The sequence below is a fragment of the Conger conger genome, chromosome 1 (genome assembly GCF_963514075.1).
Source record: "Conger conger chromosome 1, fConCon1.1, whole genome shotgun sequence".
Classification (NCBI taxonomy): Eukaryota; Metazoa; Chordata; class Actinopteri; order Anguilliformes; family Congridae; genus Conger; species Conger conger.
In genome coordinates, this window is record NC_083760.1 from 10469544 (window position 1) to 10491690 (window position 22147).

The 22147-nt window shown below is 43.4% G+C and overlaps 1 protein-coding gene across 1 annotated transcript in view; it reads right to left on the reverse strand.

The window, feature by feature from the left end:
* smoc1 (SPARC related modular calcium binding 1) overlaps positions 1-18165 on the reverse strand; it is a 63862-nt gene extending 45697 nt beyond the window's left edge. The window contains exon 1 of the mRNA XM_061222937.1: positions 17768-18165. Coding sequence (XP_061078921.1) covers positions 17768-17872 — 105 coding nt within the window. The 5' untranslated portion in view covers positions 17873-18165. The remainder of the gene's footprint in view (positions 1-17767) is intronic.
* Between the last annotated feature and the right edge of the window lie 3982 nt (positions 18166-22147).

Below are 22147 nucleotides of genomic sequence, written 5' to 3' on the forward strand. Positions count from 1 at the left end.
CACAACACAACAACAACACAACACAATCAGCCACTGCGCACACAACACACAATCAGCCACTGCACACACACAACACAACACAACACACAATCAGCCACTGCACACACACAACACACGATCAGCCACTGCACACACACAACACAACAACTCACAATCAGCCACTGTGCACACACAACAACACAATAACATGCAATCAGCCACCGCACACACACACAACACAACAACAACACAATAACACACAATCAGCCACTGCACACACACACAAAACAACAGCTCGGCAATACAACACACCAAAAACACAATAACAACACAATGCCACACAATCAGCCACTGCACACTCACACGCGCACACACACACACACACACACACACACAACTCTGCACACACACTCAACAACACAACAACAACAACACAATGCAACACAACAACATAATGCCACAATCAGCCTCTAGAGCAATCACAGTGTACAGCCTTAAGATCTAGACCAGGACAGAATCACTCTCCAGGATGGAGTATAACCCAGGACAGGATCATGTTTCTCCAGGACGGAGTATAACCCAGGACAGAATCATGCCTCTCGATGACAGAATTTAGCCCAGGACAGAATCATGTCTCTCCAGGACAGAGTATAACCCAGGACAGAATCATGTCTCTCCAACTCATAGTTTAACCAAGGACAAAATCATATCTCTCAATGACAGAATATAACCCAGGACAGAATCATGTCTCTCAATGACAGAATATAACCCAGGACAGAATAGCATTTTTCCAGGTAAAAGTCTTGAGCACTATATATGAATTCCAGCCACAAGCCATTCCAACAAATTGTTTACACATTTGAAGTATAACTGTCTTTTATTTTCTTCCCCCGGCATATCATCGTTCAGACAGCAGTGAGCAACAAACTGTTTCACGCTTCGTCACTCCTTTTCTCATCGTTTCTTTTTGGCTCCGCGGCCACCTCGCGCATAATTGTCCAAGATTTCGGCTAGGCACGGAACTTAATCTAAGCTAAAGCGCTGCAAGATGTCCCAGGATAGGGAGAAACTGCACGGAAAACAATCGGGTTGCCAGCTGCGGAGAAATTCCTGAGAGGTGGACCTCTTACCACCGGGCTGCCAGCTACACCGCGCGGCTGTAAGCTGTTCTGGATCACGATTCAGGGGTAACCAGACCCCGGTGGGTTACGCAAGAGTTCTCAGAGCATCCAGGTACACTGCGGGTGACCAGCAAGACTGATCACTTTAGCCCGCAATACGAATACAAATTTAGTACATGTCAAACTGTAGTGCAGCACTACAGGCCAAAACAAACAATCACCCCGCACAAAAAAATCTTTGCTAACCACAAGAGATTCGAATTCAAATTGAATGTCAAGAAAATAAAAATGTATTAATCTGTCAGTTGAAAATCACGGGACCATCCAAGGAAATAATAAAACCAGCTGAGCCCTGAAATAAAATTAATCATCTGAAACTAGCTGAGTTCATGGGTGGAGGAATTACATGACAGGACTTTTACTTTCTGACCCATGGACTTTATAACTCTGGTTCAGACTATTAGTCTGTTATAGTCAGTATCATGATTAATCATGAATTGTGCTTGTATTTAGTAAAGCATAGCTTACTTCCCATACATGCAAGAAGTAAAAAATGCTGTGACAAGATCCTACAGCACAGCAGGTCATGGTCATATTCAGCAGATACAGTAATACTGCATTAAGCAAATACAAATAGATTCTGAATCAACGTGATTAACTACACTGCAGAGCTCTATAAAATTGTAAATTTTTGTAATTTCTAATGTCAATGAAGGACATTCTGGACTCATACCAACATGATGTCATCACATTCATCGCTTTATGCTTTAAGACAGTTTAGCCCTGGCTATCTGTTATTGCTCATCGATGCATCCATTATCTTAACCCGCTTATCCTGGGGCTGGAGCCTATCCCAGCATACATTGGGGCGAATTGGCAGGAATACACCCTGGACAGGTCGCCAGTGCATCGCATGGCACACACACCATTCACTCACACGCTCATACCCACGGGCAATTTAGACTCTCCAATCAGCCTAACCTGCATGTCTTTGGACTGTGGGAGGAAAGCTTACCTAAGTACCATGCATAACCTCTGTGTACAGTGAGTGAGGGGCTGCCTTAGTGCTGCAGGTTAAGTTTCAGGCCCAAGCCTCACAGGAACACACACACACATACACACACACACACGTTCACAGCCAGCCAGCACTTGGAAGACTTCGGGAAAGGAAAATAAATTAGACCTCTCTCAATCAGTATGAGTAAGTGATAACAAGGGTTTGGAAAAGATACCCGCAGCCCGTCTCCAACACAAACAAACACTACGCCGCCCATCTTCCTCAGCGTCAGGGGTTTCTGCCGAGAAAACTACAAAGCGTGCCCATTGTTCGCCGCGCTGCTTTTCATCATTCAGGGCTGACACTCCAGTCACTCTGCGTACAATTCGCCCTCACTCCAGGTGCTGTGCTGAGAGCAAGCGGACCCTTGTGCCGGAAAAGTGCTACAAGCACTGCTGATAAGAGAGACCGGTTAGGGGCAGCAGTGCGGTGCAATGGTTAGGGAGCTAGACTTGTAACCGCAAGGTCGGGAGCTCGACACCGCGATTGTACCCTTGAGCAAGACGCCAAACCAGAATGGTTCAGAAATATATCCAGTTGTATGAATGGATATGGTGAGAAAATGTGCACAGTAAGTCTGCTAAATTCCCACAATGCAATGTAACTCTGGAGGTGATGTGGTGGAAAGCCATGGCCTGAATCGTTCTTTGTCTGCTTGGCTCACAACTTTCCAAAGGCTGTTACTAATAATTAGGCCTCAGCTGGCTATGACTGAGAATTTTGACACAATAAAATGTGTCAAAGCAAATTTACTGTTTAGATTTACCCCAGTTGACAACAGAGAAAGATAGATATTTAACACTGGCCCAAAATATAAGCCTGCTTAATGCATATCCATTTCCTTTCATTCATTACAATTATGCTGTCTTACAGGTCAATATACAGTATATGCGGAAAAAATAGAGAAGTTTAGCATACCTGAGGATACTAAGATACATTGTATTTATACTCTGTGTACAAAATAGAGTACTTCAAGTGCACTTTAGCATACCATTTTTTCACAAGGTTGGTAATGGTTAATCCGTCAAAGAACAAAGGCAGTTGTTGAAAGAAAAGAACAGAAATGCTTGGTAAAATTGCACTTGGTCTGCGAATAAAGAAATCTCCGCCTGACCTCTGCAGAGTGCATGAACTGAGTTATGAGGATAAAACTGGCAGGTGAAAATACGAGCGTTCTCAGGGGGAGAGACCCTCTGCTGACAGCAGCAAAAGTAAAGGCTAAAGTACGATGGAGCAGACCATCTTAATTTGAACTTCAACTGCTCTCTTCAACTGTTCTCTACTGCCTTCGTCTTTTGTTGTTATTTTTCTTGTTGTTGTTTTAATAGAGTAGGCACGCAAAGTAAAATATATGTGTAAAGAAAGGTAGTACTTTGGCTGACGTCGTGTGTAGTACCAGCATTATAAGTTCTGCTGATTTAATGGGCTGTGTACAGAATATTGAGGGCTTCTCAATAGGACAACTATATCTAGCTCTGGTGAAGTGCACAGTTCTTAAACTCTTCGTTCTTCTTCGTTCTTCTTTTTTCACACCTAATTTTTCTTTACCCACTGCCATGTCAGAGCCCAGGTTAAGTTAATAACATTGTTTTATTCTGAGATTGATTCAGATTCCGATTCATTAACTCATTTGAAACTTAACTTAGCTTAACGTGCAGTGGCTCCTGAAGTGGTTGAGCAGGCACAGTACGGAACTGTGGAATTGTGTGATGTCACTAAAATGACTTCCATCACATTCAGCATCTTTCTTAGCAAATAAAAAGAGAAGAAGAAGAGATATCTGGATGTAATCAACAGAGAATTACCACCACGACACCGTGTGTAGCAAGTACCTTCTTGTTACAATACAAATTGTTGTTTAAGTTAAAATCACTTGTGCTTTCTTGAGGCGACGTCTCAAAAAAAAATGCCGCACTCCTGAGAGTAACACTAGCGTTCTCAACTACGATTGCTACATTACTCTGGATACCGTAAATCCGCCAAGCGATTACAATGTAGTACAATGTACAGACTGTGAGCACTGTGTCTCGGGCGTCTTTCCAGAATATTCCATAAATGCTCAATTGAGTTCGGACCTGGTGACCGAGAAGGCTGTGACATATGGATAACATCAGCTGCAATTCATACGGTAACAAATCACGCTAGGTGGATGGAGCGTCGTCATTTTGTAAAACACACCAGCCGTGCACAGCACATCATGATGGGCACAGCAGAACCCTTCACAGCGGGAACACCATCTTTTCTTTATTCTCTTTTTTTTTTGGGTCACTACCTGTAAAGCACGCAGAGTTTGCTGTAAAACCCCAATAATTTAAACGCGATTGGCAGTGATACGATAGCGATGTTGTTATTATTAGACTGTGTGATGATCTTTGCGGTAAGCAAAGGCTTCGGGGGGATTCATGCGTTTGGTTCCGGTCGCTGTTGCGCAAGCCCCCATGTTCAAACAGCTCGGCACACGGAGGTGCGTGTCGAGTAAACCGAGCCAGAGTAAAAAGGCATTTAAACTGAAAGAGAGGAAAACAGAACCTCTGTGAACATCTGTACCACACGCAGGGGAAGTCGTTTACCCTCGCGGTGAGGTGCTGGAGGTACTGTAGCTTCCACCACTAACAGAGACATGAGCAGACATGACCTGCCACAATGCTACTATAAACCAGGCTTTCTTCTAAACAGCAATACAGCATCTCCTGAGGGGAAACTCAACAGACGCTACATTTCCATTGGCGTGGCAGCATGCAACTTTATAATGGTGTTCCCTAATTGTGAGCAAATTAATACTTGTTGTTCCCAGAAAAAAAAAGGGAAAATCTATAAAACATATTAGGCATTAGCATTTATGAGCAACAGTTTGGGAAAATTACCTAAATGTGTACCAGAGAAAAAGAAACAGTTGCCACTTTGTACACAAATTACATTATACGACCATAGCTTTATTCCTTAAACCGACCACTTTTGGATGGAAATGATCAACACTAATCGCAACAAATGCAGCGAATTCAAATCACTCAATACTACTTTTCCAGACAAAAAACAGTATGGAAATTTGCTGTGTCATTCCAGTACAAACCCAATACCCCTCCACTCTGACCCTCCTCAGTTAAATCCCCCCCCCCCCCCCCAATCTGCAGTGACTTCGCTGAGCTTCTTGAGACATTCCCCAAACCCCCGGAGGACCTGCAGACACACCCAGGTGTCAGGGGGAGCAGATTGCGGTGACAGGAGACGGACTGATCGCCTGAATTCAGCCCAGAGAAGGGGACACTCTGGGACCCTGTTGTCTCAGCTTATCTTATATTCTAAGAGAAAACACTGTCCCTCCAAAGCCTGTCGGGGAGGTTGAAAGGTACAGTAGGTAATTTCGGACTTCTAACGGTCAATGGAGGAATAGCAGCAAACCACAGCACTGTTTATCCCTCCCCCTTCTCTGTAAACGCGCTGACGTTGAAACGGCATTGGCTGTGGCAATTAGAACCAATTTTCAACCAATGACATTACATTACATTACATTACATTATTGGCATTTGACAGACGCCCTTATCCAGAGCGACGTACAGTTCATTAGACTAAGCAGGAGACAATCCTCCCCTGGAGCAATGCAGGGTTAAGGGCCTTGGCTCAAGGGCCCAATGGCTGTGCGGATCTTATTGTGGCTACACCAGGATTAGAATCGCCGACCTTGTGTGTCCCAGTCATTTACCTTAACCACTACGCTACAGCTTAAATTATTGTACAGCTATACAATGTTTTGGTACAGAGTGCCGGCCCGTCAACTGCATATTTTGAAACCCGAATTTAAGGACTATAAGCACAGGTAGAGGGTGAGTCAGCATGTCAGTGAGCCTTTTCCAATGATAGGAAGGGATTTACAATGGTCTTGTAACTATGTTTTAACACAAAAATCTTACCTATTGTACCTTTAAATAAAAACAAAAAATAGGGTTTAGTTTGTCCACCCTGACTCAAGAAAACAACTCCAATGCACACACACTTCTGAAGCAGTTTCTGTCACGAGGTCACAGGGTCACAGGGTCACAGGTTGTTGATGAATATCAAAATAAAAGCCTCCCCATTATTTTTGATCCCGAAACACTTCAACCGCAGAAGAATCTCAGGAAGACATCCCGCCAGGTCCCTGGAGCACTCCTTCCCGTGCAGTCAGAAGCCCTGAAAACCGGATTTACCGCCACACATAAAACACCAGAAATAAAAACGAAATGGAATACGGTTGTGTAATGATTACCAGATAAACCCTTTAACAATCCTTGGCAGAAATTCTATTTCATTCTCAAGCACCGCAGTTAAACAGGCAACTCACGAGAGACTACACAAACGGCGTGTGAGTGTGCGTGTGTGCACTTTCATGTCCAAACTTCGAAACATTAAACACTGACACGATCTATCTGGAAAAAAAAAATGAAGAGCTCCCAAAAACACTTAAAAAAGAAGTTATGTAATAGCTGTTCTATGGCAGTAAAACTGAGCTTTCCCGTTGATTTTATACATGTTGGATCATCAGGATCATTTCATTGACAGTTTTTCTACTAACAATCACCCATAAAACATCTACACAGTATATGAAAAATGCTATCCTGTTGACCTACAGTGCACTGTAGTCTCTTGTTGTTCTTCGCATGGCTTCTGCATTGGCTATCCAGGTGTGCCTGATTACCTTTATATAGACAGCTTAGAGTTCCATACCTGACGTAGTGACAGATTGCTAGGTTGCTATGGGTACCCCAAGCCTCAGAGTCTCCCTGCAGCTCCTGTATTGCACAGTCATAGCTATCTACTATATGTACCACAAGCAATGACTGTGTGCACTAAGAGTCTGGCTGTGAATTATCAGTCAAGATTACACATGGGATTCTGGTGCACAGGCAGGCAAGAGTACACACACACACACTCATATAAAACAGACACACACACACACACAAACACAGGCCTATAAATACCTGCTGCCAGTCGTTTCAGAGATAATCGCTAATGGCAGCTCGAGGGTGCACTGTTCTCTCTCATTCTCTCTCGGTCTCTCTCGATCTCTCTTGGTCTCGCTCCTGGTGAAAATGGCACTGTTCTCTCTCATTCTCTCTCGGCCTCTCTCGATCTCTCTTGGTCTCTCTCCTGGTGGAAATGGCACTGTTCTCTCTCATTCTCTCTCGGTCTCTCTCCTGGTGAAAATGGCTCCCTTTATGACACTGGGGTACGGATGCCGTGTGCGTGAGGTGCTACGAGAGTGAATTTGGGTTCTTGGCCGGCCTATGTCTGGGGGAAGGAGGAAAGGATTCCACGTGCCAAACCTGAGCTAACGTGCGAGGAATCATCACCCCGTGGACAGAGCAACAGCAGCAACAAGCAAAACAACAAGGAGAAAAAGAACAGAATGTAATCATGCAAATTAGATTTTACAAACTTTCACTCGTGGACGCTGAAGAAAGAGATCGCTAATGCCGGCACATTGCGTCCAGTGGGTTTTAATGGACCGTTTGAATAAGTTTTGTCCAGCAATTAACAGCCAGTTTTGGTGAAATCTAGACAGCACATGCAAGCTCTCACATTGTTTCCGTTAACACTCTTTACAAAATGTTGTTATAAAAAAAGTTAAAAATGAAGAGGAATGGATGAAAAGCCCCGTCCTCTTAAATTGCAATTAGGTTTGTCTTTAAAGCAAACCAATAATTTCTCAAATTCGGGCCCCTACGTGTCCTGGCAACCACACGGGGACAATATTTCACGCTGGAGGTGTAAAGTGAGTACGTGTGCGTGCTGCTTTCTGCAGTAGAGAGTCTCATAAGGCTCCGTCTCCTGCTCTCCCTGCGTATTTGTACAGGTCTGGTTTGCGGTCCCGACTAGCAGAGGTGTAAAAATCCAGGTCCTCCCCAGCATTTGCACCTGGATTTGCAAATTAGAACAATTCTTCAGCCATTATGTGTAACGTTAGTGAGATCAGCTGGCTGAATTTCACGGGTGGAAGGACTTACTTTCTGACCTTTCCACCCCCGCCAACCGGACAACATATAGATTGATTGAAATGAGTTTTTAATGAATTTCTTCGGTCTCCACTGCAACTTGTTTTGTTCCTATACATGACTTTCTTTCCAACATTATCAGAATGAACAGTAAACAGCAATACTATTGTTCTCTTGTTTTCCGGCACAAGGAATTTGATGATGAGCATTCTTTGACACGAATGTCCTGGTCACAGTACTCGTCTCTGTTCACCAGACCTGATGTGCAACTCAACATTTCCTTCCTCTGGGATTTCACGAGCCAGAAAAGTTGGCTTCGAAAGGAAGGCAACGATGGGAAATTACGCAACACCAATCCCATAATAATAAAAAGGTGTAGGGGGGGAAACGGAGGTGTTTGATCCGCCTAATGATTAAACCACAATGGAAGGCCTTACTTCATTTTGCCCTAATCTCTCCCGTCACCATGCAGCGATCTGGCTGAGGAGAGATGGAGAGAATGAGAAAAGGAGAGAGAAAAACAGGCCAAGTGTAGGCCCAAATGCAAGCCTTGCTCTATCTCTGTGTATTACATGAACCCCGATCTAGCCAATGATTGGCCAGCGCAAGCATTCCGTGAACCGTGTCTCCTGTCGGCCTGAGCCCCTCGGAAGAAAGCATAAGAACAGAGTGCCCGTAATCATCCGCTCAGAGATGGCCCAAAAAGCAGGGCCCTGCAGTTAATTTCGCTGATTAAACACCCGTGAAATCAAGTGTGAGAGCAGATTGCAGAGTGCGGATTGCGTAACCGGCAGAGCGGTCGGTTCTCCATATGTGCGCCAGGACTGCCCGTTGGCTACATCGCCCTTAAACATCCTCTCTGCAATACCACCTTAAACATCCTCTCTGCAATACCACCTTAAACATCCTCTCTGCAATACCACCTTAAACATCCTCTCTGCATCACCACCTTAAACATCCTCTCTGCAATACCACCTTAAACATCCTCTCTGCAATACCACCTTAAACATCCTCTCTGCATCACCACCTTAAACATCCTCTCTGCAATACCACCTTAAACATCCTCTCTGCATCACCACCTTAAACATCCTCTCTGCAATACCACCTTAAACATCCTCTCTGCATCACCACCTTAAACATCCTCTCTGCCTTACTACCTTAAACATCCTCTCTGCAATACCACTTAAACATCCTCTCTGCATCACCACCTTAAACATCCTCTCTGCAATACCACCTTAAACATCCTCTCTGCAATACCACCTTAAACATGCTCTCTGCATTACCACCTTAAACATCCTCTCTGCATCACCACCTTAAACATCCTCTCTGCATCACCACCTTAAACATCCTCTCTGCATCACCACCTTAAACATCCTCTCTGCCTTACTACCTTAAACATCCTCTCTGCAATACCACCTTAAACATCCTCTCTGCAATACCACTTAAACATCCTCTCTGCATCACCACCTTAAACATCCTCTCTGCATCACCACCTTGAACATCCTCTCTGCAATACCACCTTAAACATCCTCTCTGCATTACCACCTTGAACATCCTCTCTGCATCACCACCTTGAACATCCTCTCTGCATTACCACCTTGAACATCCTCTCTGCATCACCACCTTGAACATCCTCTCTGCATCACCACCTTAAACATCCTCTCTGCAATACCACCTTAAACATCCTCTCTGCAATACCACCTTAAACATCCTCTCTGCATCACCACCTTAAACATCCTCTCTGCATCACCACCTTAAATATCCTCTCTGTGTCACCACCTTAAACATTCTCTCTGCATCACCACTTTAAACATCCTCTCTGTCTTACCACATTAAACATTCTCTCTGCATTACCACCTTAAACATCCTCTCTGCCTTACCACCTTAAACATCCTCTCTGCATTACCACCTTAAACATCCTCTCTGCATTACTCCATGGACACGGTCAGGGCCCATCCGCACCCCACATAGATCAGACACTGCACGTTCATACTCGTATCCCTTACACGCATGCAATTACTTGCTTTTAAAGATATTGGTTGGGGGGGAGGGTTGCATTTAATTATTTAATCATTTTAATACACATGCAATTTGGGGGAGGGGGGTACATGGGAGTAAGGGTAAAGTCAAGGTCTTTTAGAAGTACTATTGATGGTCAAACTGAATACCTTTTAACAATCAAAGCCCAAGTATTCTCCTCCTTTACAGAACGGGGCAACAGTGAAACATCCTGTTTCCCATGTATCTTCATCGACCGTAAACCAGACTGGGGAACAACACAGTTTGTCATCAACCCATTTCCCCCCCCCCCCTCTCATCACACTCTTCCTCACCCACCTCTGCCCATTCCCTACTAACCTTCTCTCTCCCCAAATTCAGCCCCCTCTCCTCCCCACTCTCTGTCCAGCCCCCCCCTGTCACCCACACGGGGACAGAGCCAAAGCTCTGAGCTCCAGCCCGCTGAGAGGAACCCCTCAACACCTGCGTTTGGGAAGCGTACGTGCAGCGATGCCGTCTCCGAGCGGTGAGGTGGTTTCTTCGGCCGGGGGGAACGCAGTTTTGGCACGGTGCTTGGCATCGCCTGGGCCAGGCCGCTCCTTTTAATGGGTTTTGCAAAGTCTTGTGTGACGCGCTCTCCCAGGTATGCCCCACTTAACGAATGCGCCCCAGCACCCCAGCAAAGCCAGGGCTCTCGCCGTCCCTCCAACCTTCCCAGTTAATTCAGCGGCTTACCCATAACTTTCCCACTTTGTTCCTCAGTCGCATTAATGATCGTTATGATCACGATAACACTACATTCTGCGAGGAATGTCGGCTAAAGCAGGACCCAAATGACTAAGAGGTGAAATAAAACAACAATTTTAATCGACTGAGAAAGAAACAAGACCGCCATTAGCATGCAGGGTAGAGGAATCAGCACACAAACATAGCTTGTGAGCAGTCAAAAGCATGATCAATCGCAATTGACAAAAAAAAACTAAAAAACACCATCAGTCTCTACACTAGCCTTCAAAAATCTTGAAAGATGAGGATGACACAGCAATTTGTCATGTTGAAATATTTGACACAAAAGCAAACTAGCACTTGAAAGAGCAGGAATTATTAAGGCACTGAAAGTTTGGAAGTTTCTCTTTTTCAGGAAGGAAAATGCGTCTTGCAATAGAATAATGTAAGAATAAATGTTTCCATTTGCAGAGAGAATGCCTCCGTTTAGTCACAGCAACCTCCAAATATATTGTGCCCCCTTCACGGCATAATTTAATTTCGCTGCATTCAGTTCCGAATGGACTGGTACTGGTACAGAGAGTGCCTGACAACATCTGAACCAAATTCCGCACCGCCCCTACGTCAACTTAGCGAGCGTTGACGTATCCATCTCGCCTGTCAATTAGCCGTCTGACGAAACCTTAGCGGTCAGTCTCACCTCATTGTACCTGTCACCGCCTCTTCTGAGTCACATAAATGTCCACAGATTTCAAAATGGGGCAATGTTATGAGGGTGTAGCAGTCTGTACACTATTATACTGTGGTCATTACACTAAGGGTACACGCTGTATTCCTGTAAAAGTAAACCCCTGTGTTCCGTTTTCTCATTAGCACTGGTGAAGGTGTTAACCTAGGTCAAATATGTGACATAAGTGGGATTTTAAAGCAATACAAAAATAAAATACACGTGAAATACTCATTTCCAATCAATAAGAACTATAGTATATGTTTAATGCATTTATATTCACAGATGATTCTCTCAACAGTGTCAAGCCTCCTATGACATTCTGATGAAATGATATGGAATTTGCAATGCAGTTACAGCTATAATTTATATTGTATTACAGAAACGTATATACCAGTAAACAACATTTTGTATGTAGCCAGTTACAATCGTATAGAATTTGGGTTGCTCTATGCTAAATAAATCAACACTTTTCACCTCACTGGCTCTGATTTGAAAAGGTCAACAGGTGTTTGCAATTGTGAGAAATTATTGCGTGGAGAATTTTGGACCACAGGTTCATGAGAGACAGGTGGTTAAATTCAGTTTGCTAAAAATACAGAATATAGTATGACTAATGAGCATAACCAATACCATTATAATTTGCTTTCACCGCAGCAAATTATTATGTCTGTAAATAAAATGTGTGCAAATCTACCATATTTCAAATTGTAGTTCAGCTATATCAATATTAATAGACAGTTTCGTATACATAACAGCTTTCGCACAGCTATAAAATCAGAAGTAATATTCTTAAAAAAGAGGGTGTAGTGTCTATCAAACTTATATCAAAATAGCACTTAAAAAAACCTTACATGCAGCCCCCTTTGTAAAAGCTGGACAGACAGGGCGACATTGGCTCAGGCGCTAAGAGCAGTCGTCTGGCAGTCGGAGGGTTGCCGGTTCGATCCCCCGCCCGGGCTGTGTTGAAGTGTCCCTGAGCAAGACACCCAACCCCCAAATGCTCCTGATGAGCTGGTGAGTGTGTGTATGAATGGGTGAATGAGAAGCATCAATTGTACAGCGCTTTGGATAAAGGTGCTATATAAATGCCAACCATTTACCATTCTGCATTAACTTCATGGAGCCCATTTCTATGCCAGCAGGTTAGATGTAGCCACAAGGACACAAGGGTAAAAAATTATACAGCCCTGAAGACATCAATGACATGAAAACAGAAAACAATGTACATTATTTCATATTGAATGTGAATTAATTTCAGATTGGTAAAAATAGTTTTCATTACACAGTCGCTTGTAGAACAAGATTATGGACAAGGAAATAAAAAACAGATACTGTTCGTATATGCTGGCCCTGGTTCAGACTTTTTGCATCAAATGTTAGGATTTGGCTTCGGATCTTGGATTATATTTGGTGACCAGGATGTACTTGGAGCGTTCTTCCACTCTCTTGAATGCGCATAAATCATATCAACATTATAAGATGCTATTAAAGATGCAATTATCAAATATGGGCCGACAGTAAGGGCAGTCGTCTGGCAGATGGAGGGTTGCTGTTTCGATTCCGCCCTGGGTGTGTTGAAGTGTACCAGAGCAAGACACCTAACCCCCAACGTGCACCTGACGAGCAGGTTGGTGGCTTGCATGGCGTGAGTGTGTGTTTGTGTTTGTGTATGAATGGATGAATGATAAGCATCAATTGTACAGAACTTTGGATAAAGGTGCTATATAAATGCCAACCATTTAATATGGCCCAACTATGCAATTCCACGATTGCACCTGCCCTATAAATTTCTCTGCAGATGGAGCCTGTAAGCGTTTACTCAAAAGTCTACTCAGTGCCCTGTTTGTCCAGTGTCGTTAGAAAGTTAAATTGCCTTTAAGTGCCAGAAAGTTAAATTGCCTTTAAGTGCCATTGGCACTGTCTGCGATTACTAGCCATCCAACCGAATCTGAAAAGTTAAATAACAGCAATAACGACAATAGAAAATTAGTCTGCTTTAAAGTTTTACTATGCACTATGTGCATTTCCACTAACTATACATATATTTTACAGGTACATCAAATAATGAAACAAAAGCGTGTTCTAGAAGCAGTGTTACACATGATGCTGTGTTTTCGGGGCACAGAAACATATCGAAGTACCAGCTGGGCGGCCTGTAGCGTGGTAGTGTAGTGTAGTGGTTAAAGTAAATGACTGGGACAAGCAAGGTGGGTGGTTCTAATCCCAGAGTTGCCACAATAAGATTTGCACAGCCGTTGGGCCCTTGAGCAAGGCCCTTAACCCCGCATTGCTCCAGGGGAGGATTGTCTCCTGCTTAGTCTAATCAACTGTACTGGATAAGAGCGTCTGCCAAATGCCGATAATGTAATGTAAAGCTAATAGCCTTGTGTTGTGTGGCTGTAGTCTTGCTGCTGATGCTAATACCTGCACATACATACTGAAGTCATCAGGCATGCATGCAAAACCATGGAAGAAACACTAAAATGTATTTTGGCTCAGGGTTTTGCTGTACAAGCTTTGCAAAAACGCCAATACGACTTTATATCGTGGAGCCGTTCCAGCGAATTGAATAGACGTGAGACAACTTGTCTTGTTTTTGTCTACTGTCACTTTGAAAATTAAATCCGTTCTGAAGCTTTAGAACAAAAAACAAGAAACAAGAAAAAAAGATAACAGTGAGCATTTGCTCTCCACCATAGCCTTTCTCTGTGTTGGCCCACGGCTGTTTGAATTACAGCAAGGACTCCAGTTTCTGTTTGTTTGATTGGGCAAATAAGTAAATAGATCAGGAAAAAAAACAGCCAGCCAAGTGTGATGACAGTGGGTTTACTAGGAGCAATTGTTTTATTAATGGCTGACAAGCCTATTAGCAGTTGTATAAATCTACTGCTTGTGGAATGATTTATATTGTTTAAACTGCAGTTTTCCCTCAGAGAGTGTTCCATCTTGGTCGAGGAAAAATAATATTAATGCTTCTTTCTTCAACGCGTCTTAATGGAGTTTGTTTAAGCTGTGTTTCTGACACTTTAAGATGGTCAACCAGTTGCTCACCAGCTGACTGGCCTATATAGTCAGCTCACCCACCAGTTTCCCACTAGCTTACTCAGCCAGCTTGACCAGCTCTGACCACCAAGAAGTGTTGAAAACACAGCTAAAACCATCTTAAACCAGCTTAGGATCCCAGCTGGTCATAGCTGGAATTGTGACAGGATGGGGTTTTTTTTTAATAGCATGTTTTTGCAATGAATCAGAGAGTTTAATTTTGTCCAAACCTTCATACTACTCTTTCTCTTAAAAACGACAGCCATAATTCCTTATAACTTAATTCTTTTTCATGGAAACACCTCTGGAAAACTATCGGGGAATGATGAATCGTGACATGCAAAGATACATATTTGTTTTTTAAATTAATTTAGCACTGCTGTCTTTTTTAATATGAGGTCATATGCCCTATTTCTCTTTCCTAATGATTAAACTTTGAATTTTGGCTGAAAAACAGCAAGTGGAAGTGGACGGGAGAAGGCTTCACATTTCCTTCTCAGATATTGATTGCAAGTATAACTCACGCCAGGCAGAACCAGCCAATGCAACTGGGATAATTTGCAATCCTGTATTGCCTTTTTTTTCCCTTTTGAAATGTAATCATGTGAGCACATTGGAGGTTTTGGATTTTTTTGTAATTGAAAAGAAAACATTGGGAGAGAACCGAATTTGGCAAGAAATAAATCCCAAATTCACGGTTTAGGAAATATGTTTCAGAGAAAATTCTTCACTAACAAGAGGTGTGGAATCCACAGTCTGCCCCATTAAAGTTATCAGGCTACAAACTACCCCTGCTCAAGGTTTGTATTCCCAGTAAAGCCAATCCTTCCCCTCTGGGAGTGGGGCTGTTGGGGTGGAGGGGCCCAGGAGGGGGGGTGTGGGGGGGAGTGCAGATATTGCAGACAAGCCATTCAAGGAAATTTTCATCACAATGTTCAATGCTCCTCATCGCTCATGGAGACAGGGCAAGCCCTGCTGTAAAATCCAGCTATGCCAGCTTGACCTGTTTGAAAATTGAGCCAAGCTGGTCATAAAGATGGTCTAGCTGGGGATGAGCCGATTAACCGGCATTGGCCAAGCCGACCATGAAGATGATCCAGCTGTGTATAAGCTGGTCAACAAGCTAGTGTTGGTAGTTGGTCTGAGCTGTTTCAAAACATAGGTTGAGCTCGTCAAACCACGTCAAGCCGGGAGCAGGGAGCGCAGACACTACAGACAATAAATGTGAGCGCCACAGAATGAGCTGTAGACTGCTTGGATTGACCCCTATCTCCCGCACGGCGTAATACTGGGAGCACAGCTATTTCCCCGCTATGGTGTCAAACGTTATACCGTGGCCCAAAGTGGCCGAAAAGTCTCACAACAGATGTTCCTGCAGTTCATTTTCAGGCCTGTAGCCTCGGTTGCAGGTCACTGCTGTCATTATTCATTTTTATCATGCATTTTTTTTATGTACCAAACATTAGTTTTACTGCTTGTCCTAAGTCTGACCTGCGGCAAGCACGGTGCATCGCATAAGGCCACAGGATGAAGTGAATCCGATACCTCAAGGCTACCTCTCACCTCCATCAGCCTGGCAAACGTGGATGTGTGTGTTTATGTTTACGGCTCTGACAATGTGCGAGAAATTCAAGAATTAGTTTATCCGGCTCTCTCACCGCAAATATGAGAGTACACCTAATCTATTCTCTTCCTCTTTTTCTTCTCTCTATCTGTCTCTGTGTCTGTCTCACTCTCCTTATGATCAATGAAAGGAATAATTACTGGCACAGGGAGAGAATCTTCCAAATCTATTCAATATTTGCCATTAGTCCACATTTTCAGATCTGTTCTCCAACATGATGATAAGCCTTTAGGTATACGATTGAAACTCTGACTGGTCCCTGTCAAATATCAGGGCAAAAAGTACAAAGTACAGGATGTATATACACACACCACGCAAACACACACACACACACACACACACACACACACACACAAAGGAGAAGGGAACCCAATATCAAAGAGAGAGCTGACAAAATGATCATCACCAGTGCCGCCCACACACACTCTGGTATCATATACATAATATGTACAATACCTTAACCAGCACGCAGAGTTCCAAACAAAATTCGGCATATAACCGAATTAGATAAAGAACACAGTGTGTCTCTCTAGGACAATTCCTGTCCAGTCAATTACTGTTTTCCCCGGGGACTGTCAAACAGGGGCGTTTGTGCAGCAGCAGTCAATGCTCCGAAAAAAGGCAGAGAGGAACCGGCTCATCTCGCACGTGACCGGCGGACCTTTATCACGGTGACTCCGACTCCCAGCTCCGGGATTAGAGCCCGCTTCGGCACGGCAGAAGCCTCGTCTCGACTTCCCCACCCCAATTAAAGGTGGATCGTAATTCTGTGCGCTCGTCTTAACACAGCAGCAGCAGTGGGGGGTAGCAAGAGTAGAAGGAATAATAATAATAATAATAATAATAATAATAGCCTACTCGAAAAAGTGCTGACACTTTGACAGGAACGCAGTCTAGCTTCTTTGGGGTGTGGGGATCAGTGCCCTGTGGGCCAGGAGGTCTATGCATGTGCCATATTTATGAGACGGCGAACATTATATTTCCCACTGCACCTATATTTCCATTCATCAACATGTCATCTCCTCTATTTATACACGTTTCTACCTAGGCTTATATCCCAATGGCTTCCGGCAGCCTTTCTTTGGAGGGGGATCATCCAGTTCTTCTCCTTCATATGACTCCTCTGTACGGTAACTGGCTTTCCAAAACCGCAACATAACTTAATTACAGGATAACTGCGGCCGAATAAGCATCCATAAACAAGAATTTATCACGATATAATTTTTTTGGAATATTGTATTTGTTCATGGGGGGAAAAAATATATTGTATGCATTCTTAGAAACGGACACCTTTTCACAATTGATATTTAAAACAAAATGAGTTGCCATGGTCAATGAGATATATAAACATGTTTAATATTCTTTTTTATAAAGAGAATAGGCTAGATACGCAAAATTCTGCAGACACAAATACAAACGCTACTATGTATGCAACTGATTGTCCGATTTGGATTTTCAAATGCGAAACTGAAGTGACCGATATACATACAATTTAATTTCATAAGCGGTCGTCTCACTTACCCGTGGACCCGTGGACTTCTGTCCGGATACTCGAGGCAGATGACACACGAACAGCAGCGCAAAAAAGTATGAAAAAATTAAAAAGACGAAATTCTGCAAAAACATAGTTGTTTGCGGTATAGGCTATTGAATGATATTTGTTTGATCGCCAGTATTAATTGGCACGTGTGAATATCCTTTCTATTTGTTCCTTTTAAAATAAAGTTAGAAATTTCTCAAAGGAAAATCCCTCGCAAATAACTCCCACTTGTTAGTGCAAGAGTTATTTTTTTAGGTATATTTTCATTTATATTCACATCATGTCATATTGGCGCCTGGTTTTTTATTTTTATTTTATAAATTTGTGGTCACCATAGTGACAGAGTTTATCCACTGCGCAGGGGAGCAGAGTTCCTCGAGACTTCCACAGGTTCAGTGGCTCAACTTCCATTGGGACCCATTTAAAAGTAAAGGAGGTGGGAAAAAGGCTTGCGACTGACACTTGTAAGGTCCAATGGCATTTAAGAGGCCGTTTTAAAAAGTCACTTCTCTTCAAAGCTCCACAATTTAAGTGATCGTGTATGGACAATGGGTGACTGCGCTACCAGATGTCTTCTCCACCTCAACGTAATATTTTTACGTAATTGTCGCTTTGGTGTTTATAGCAGCAGTATTTTATTTTTTTCGTTGCTTCTTTTCTACACCTTTTATTTCAAGAACTCCTCGTTCGAGTGCTTTTCTAAAAACGTTCTGACAAACGTGGGTCTCCGGTTATTGCGCACAAGAAATTGCGTTTACGTACAGTCAAGGACCACTTTCTTATTTTGCAGACAAAAAGGCGAACGGGGCCGCGTTTTTGGAAAGGATACGAGTCCGACTTCATCTAAGCCACGCTACGCGTTTGTGGCTTCAATAAAAAGAATACATAAAGCCAGGAGGAGAGGGGCCAGAGATTCACTCGCCCATACATAGACGGACAATGCTGCCTCTTGGGTGGGAATAGCCCTGCGACACTGCTGCCTCATCATTCAGTTCTTCTACCCTGCTTACAATGGTAAACCATCTGAAGTCAATAGCTGTCACAGGCACATCAGGAGGCCAGCCCCATGGGAGTTTGGCCGATAGGACGCGAGAAGCTGTCTACTTATTCTTTCTCCTCGCTCCTCTCAATTGCCTCCCTTATTGATACACATTCATTCAGGGACGCACCTTTGGGATGGAAATACGCTCGCTGTGTAGCCGCCACTGAAACGTGTTATCTACTGAGCAGTGAATTCGCATCCCTCTCGTATCGCTGCAGCGGGTAATTAACCAGACTAAGACAGAATCTACTCATTCCCCCCCCCCCCCCCCCCCCCCCCAAATCCTTCAAGCTAAAGTAGTGCATTATCTCGCTACTCGGAGAAATGCGCGCATTCACAAACGTTTTCATTTGTATACTCAAAATCAAATGTGCATACGAAAGTGTACAGTAATCCATGTGCACATCCACACATAGATTTGCATATGTACAAATCACATATAAGCTCATTTATTACTCTATTAATTTTCAAAAAGAGAATTTTCAAAAAGAAGTGCAAATACATAAGTGAATATGCAACCAGTTAACATAATCACTGGAGATTGTGTGTGTGTACGGGTGTGCGCGTGCATGTGTTTGTATGTCTGTATGTGTGTGAGCTTGTGTGTATGTGCGTGTGTGTATGAGCATTTCTGTATGAGTGTGTGAGTATGTGTGGGAGCGTGTGTGTGTGTGTGCGTGTGCGTGTGTGTTTGTGTATGTGTGTGAGTATTTAACAGAGGCAGAAAAAGAGACAAAGTTCACAGTGCAGGTGTCCAGTCCGAATTCTCAAATCTTTTTTCTAAGTGATAAATTGGGGAGTGGGTGGCATAAGGAATAGCAGTGAATAAAAAGACATTTGTGCAAACACAAAGAAGTCCTCAGTCATCAGCGGGCCGAGAGACAGAGGGACCCAAAGTGGAAATATCTTTCCAACAGAGCCACTGAGGAGAGACCCCTCCGTTTCGTCCCTGCAGCGAGGCGAGCTGATCTCCAGGCTCTGTGCTGGGCGGGGTGTCGCGTTAGAGTGCACCCCAACACCACGCAGGTGCGGTCGGTCAGAACCTGAGGGTGTGAAGTTTGGGGAGCGGAGGGGCGAACGCACGTGGGTGGATTTGGGGTGCAGGGTAAGGGCGGGTTGGGGGGGGGGTAACGGAATGTTAACGAGATCAGTCGTTTTCTTTTTTCTTTTCTTTTTTTTTTTTACCCCACGTGTGCATACCTCCAAACAAAGAGACAATTTTTCCAGGGTGTTAAAAAGAGTTGTTGGGAAACACGGCTGGACACGGAACGACAGAGCGCTGTTGTCATTTGGCTGGACATGAAACAGGCGGCGGGGGTCGGGACAGGGGGCAGGGGGCGGGGGGGGTACAGGGGGTGGGGGGGCTACAGGGGGGTTGAGGGGGGGCACAGGGGATGGGACGGAAAGAAAAGGAAACACTGGAAAGAAAATGTTCCTCCAAATTACCCGGGAGGCCTCACACAGATGCTCCGTGACTGTTCTCTGCCGGCGAACAGCGCATCGGCCCGAAAATTAGCAGGTGTCTAATGGACACCCCCGCCCCCGCCCCCCCCAGCCCCCCCCAGCTCCCCAGACCAGCCACCCTTAGTGCGTGTTAAAGAGTAGCAGACACAAGCCTCAGAATGGTCTATAAGATGGGAAATTCAGTAGCTTAAAAAATAATAATAATATGACACTCTCTGAAAAAAATGGTTCTGACCTTTGACTTTTTGTGGAGGAAAAAGTTGAAAAAAATCTATTAACAAAAAAAATATTTTTTTTTAAGTACAGGAGACTCACTACTAGCTAACTTACTAACATTTATTCACAATGTATCTTAATTGAACACTTTCATTTTCATACTGCTTCAAAATTTTATATTTTTGTTTTTTATTATTGACACTTCGTTTTGACAGCCAAATCTGAGAATAGAAGCTCTTCTAAGTAGAGGCATTTCCTTTCTATTGAACTTGCACATTAATGCTAATGTTTTAGGGTCATAAACAAAACAGACAGCCAACAGAACAACACTTTAGCCACTGAAGAAGACAGGTTACTGAAAACCCTACTTGACTTTTGCTTTGACTCCATTTAAAATGGTAAATAGGGGTCTCTAACAGGAATCAGTTTTGCGATCATAAATAACCTTCTCATTGTGGAAACACAACAGCTCTAAATACAAAATGTTTTGGGCGACCCCAGCTTTTTAACAGGCAGCACTTAGAGACCATGGTCAGACAACAGGCCAATTTGGCACCTCCTGAAAAGTGAATGTGAAAAGCAGAGCACCCATACAAACGCTCCTGTTGTTATGCAGCTGCACATATTGACAACGTGAAACAAAGCTGACTTACGGTACTGCCACATGATAGGAAATCATTACAGGAACAAGAACAGACCTTCGGTTTTGAAGGACATGTTCTAACATAACATGATACTATGTAATGCAATCGTTTAGTTTCTCTGGGGGAAGTGGAAACCATGTCCTTTCACCGTGTGGCAGTGGTGCAAGGTGTGGTTTACCATATAGTAAAACAGTGGTTCCCTTTAGCCCTTTGAAGAGTAGGTTTCTGGAACATTTTATAACTACATTGCTTTCAATGATTGGCTACATCAACATTAGATTCAGTTCAGTTCAGAACATTCTGACATATTTGTGATGTCACACCTTACCGCGAAGCCCTAATTACCCTGCCTCCATATTCGCTGTTCACAAGGCGCGCATAAAGACACGAGATGGAAATCTTATGATTGAACAAACCCCCATGCAAATGTAATCCCATGTAAAGGATAATAACTACATAATACAGAATATATATAAATGCCAGGAGACATTTTCAATGGGAAATTATGATTTTCACTGTAACATTTACAGGAATGTGTGTGTGTGAAAACATGGCCACAGATAACCAGGCATCTTGCAGGACTTGAATATTCTGAACTCATACACGACCTGCATGTAACTTCCTGGCCATTCTTGTTTCTTGAAACAATATTTTGGTTTCTGGAAGCACACTTTATTAAAGGCACTAATGAATATGGATTATGCGTCATGGTTGTGTCTTAATGCAGGCATGTGCTTTGGCAAGATGTATTGTTAAAATGAAAACAGAAATCTGGGTTTTGCAGAACCTTGAGGTTTTGGCTCCATTAAGATAGACTTCATTTTTATTTGGGTTGGGTTTTGAAATAGACAATGACAGTTTAAAATCTGAAGCTTAGAGAGCATGTGGGTAGTTACTCGCATCTTAGTAAGAGTAAAAACAGTGGGAGATCCACACTTTTTTTTTTATGTCCGAAGAAGTATCGGGACCCAGATACGTAGGTCTAATAAGAAGTG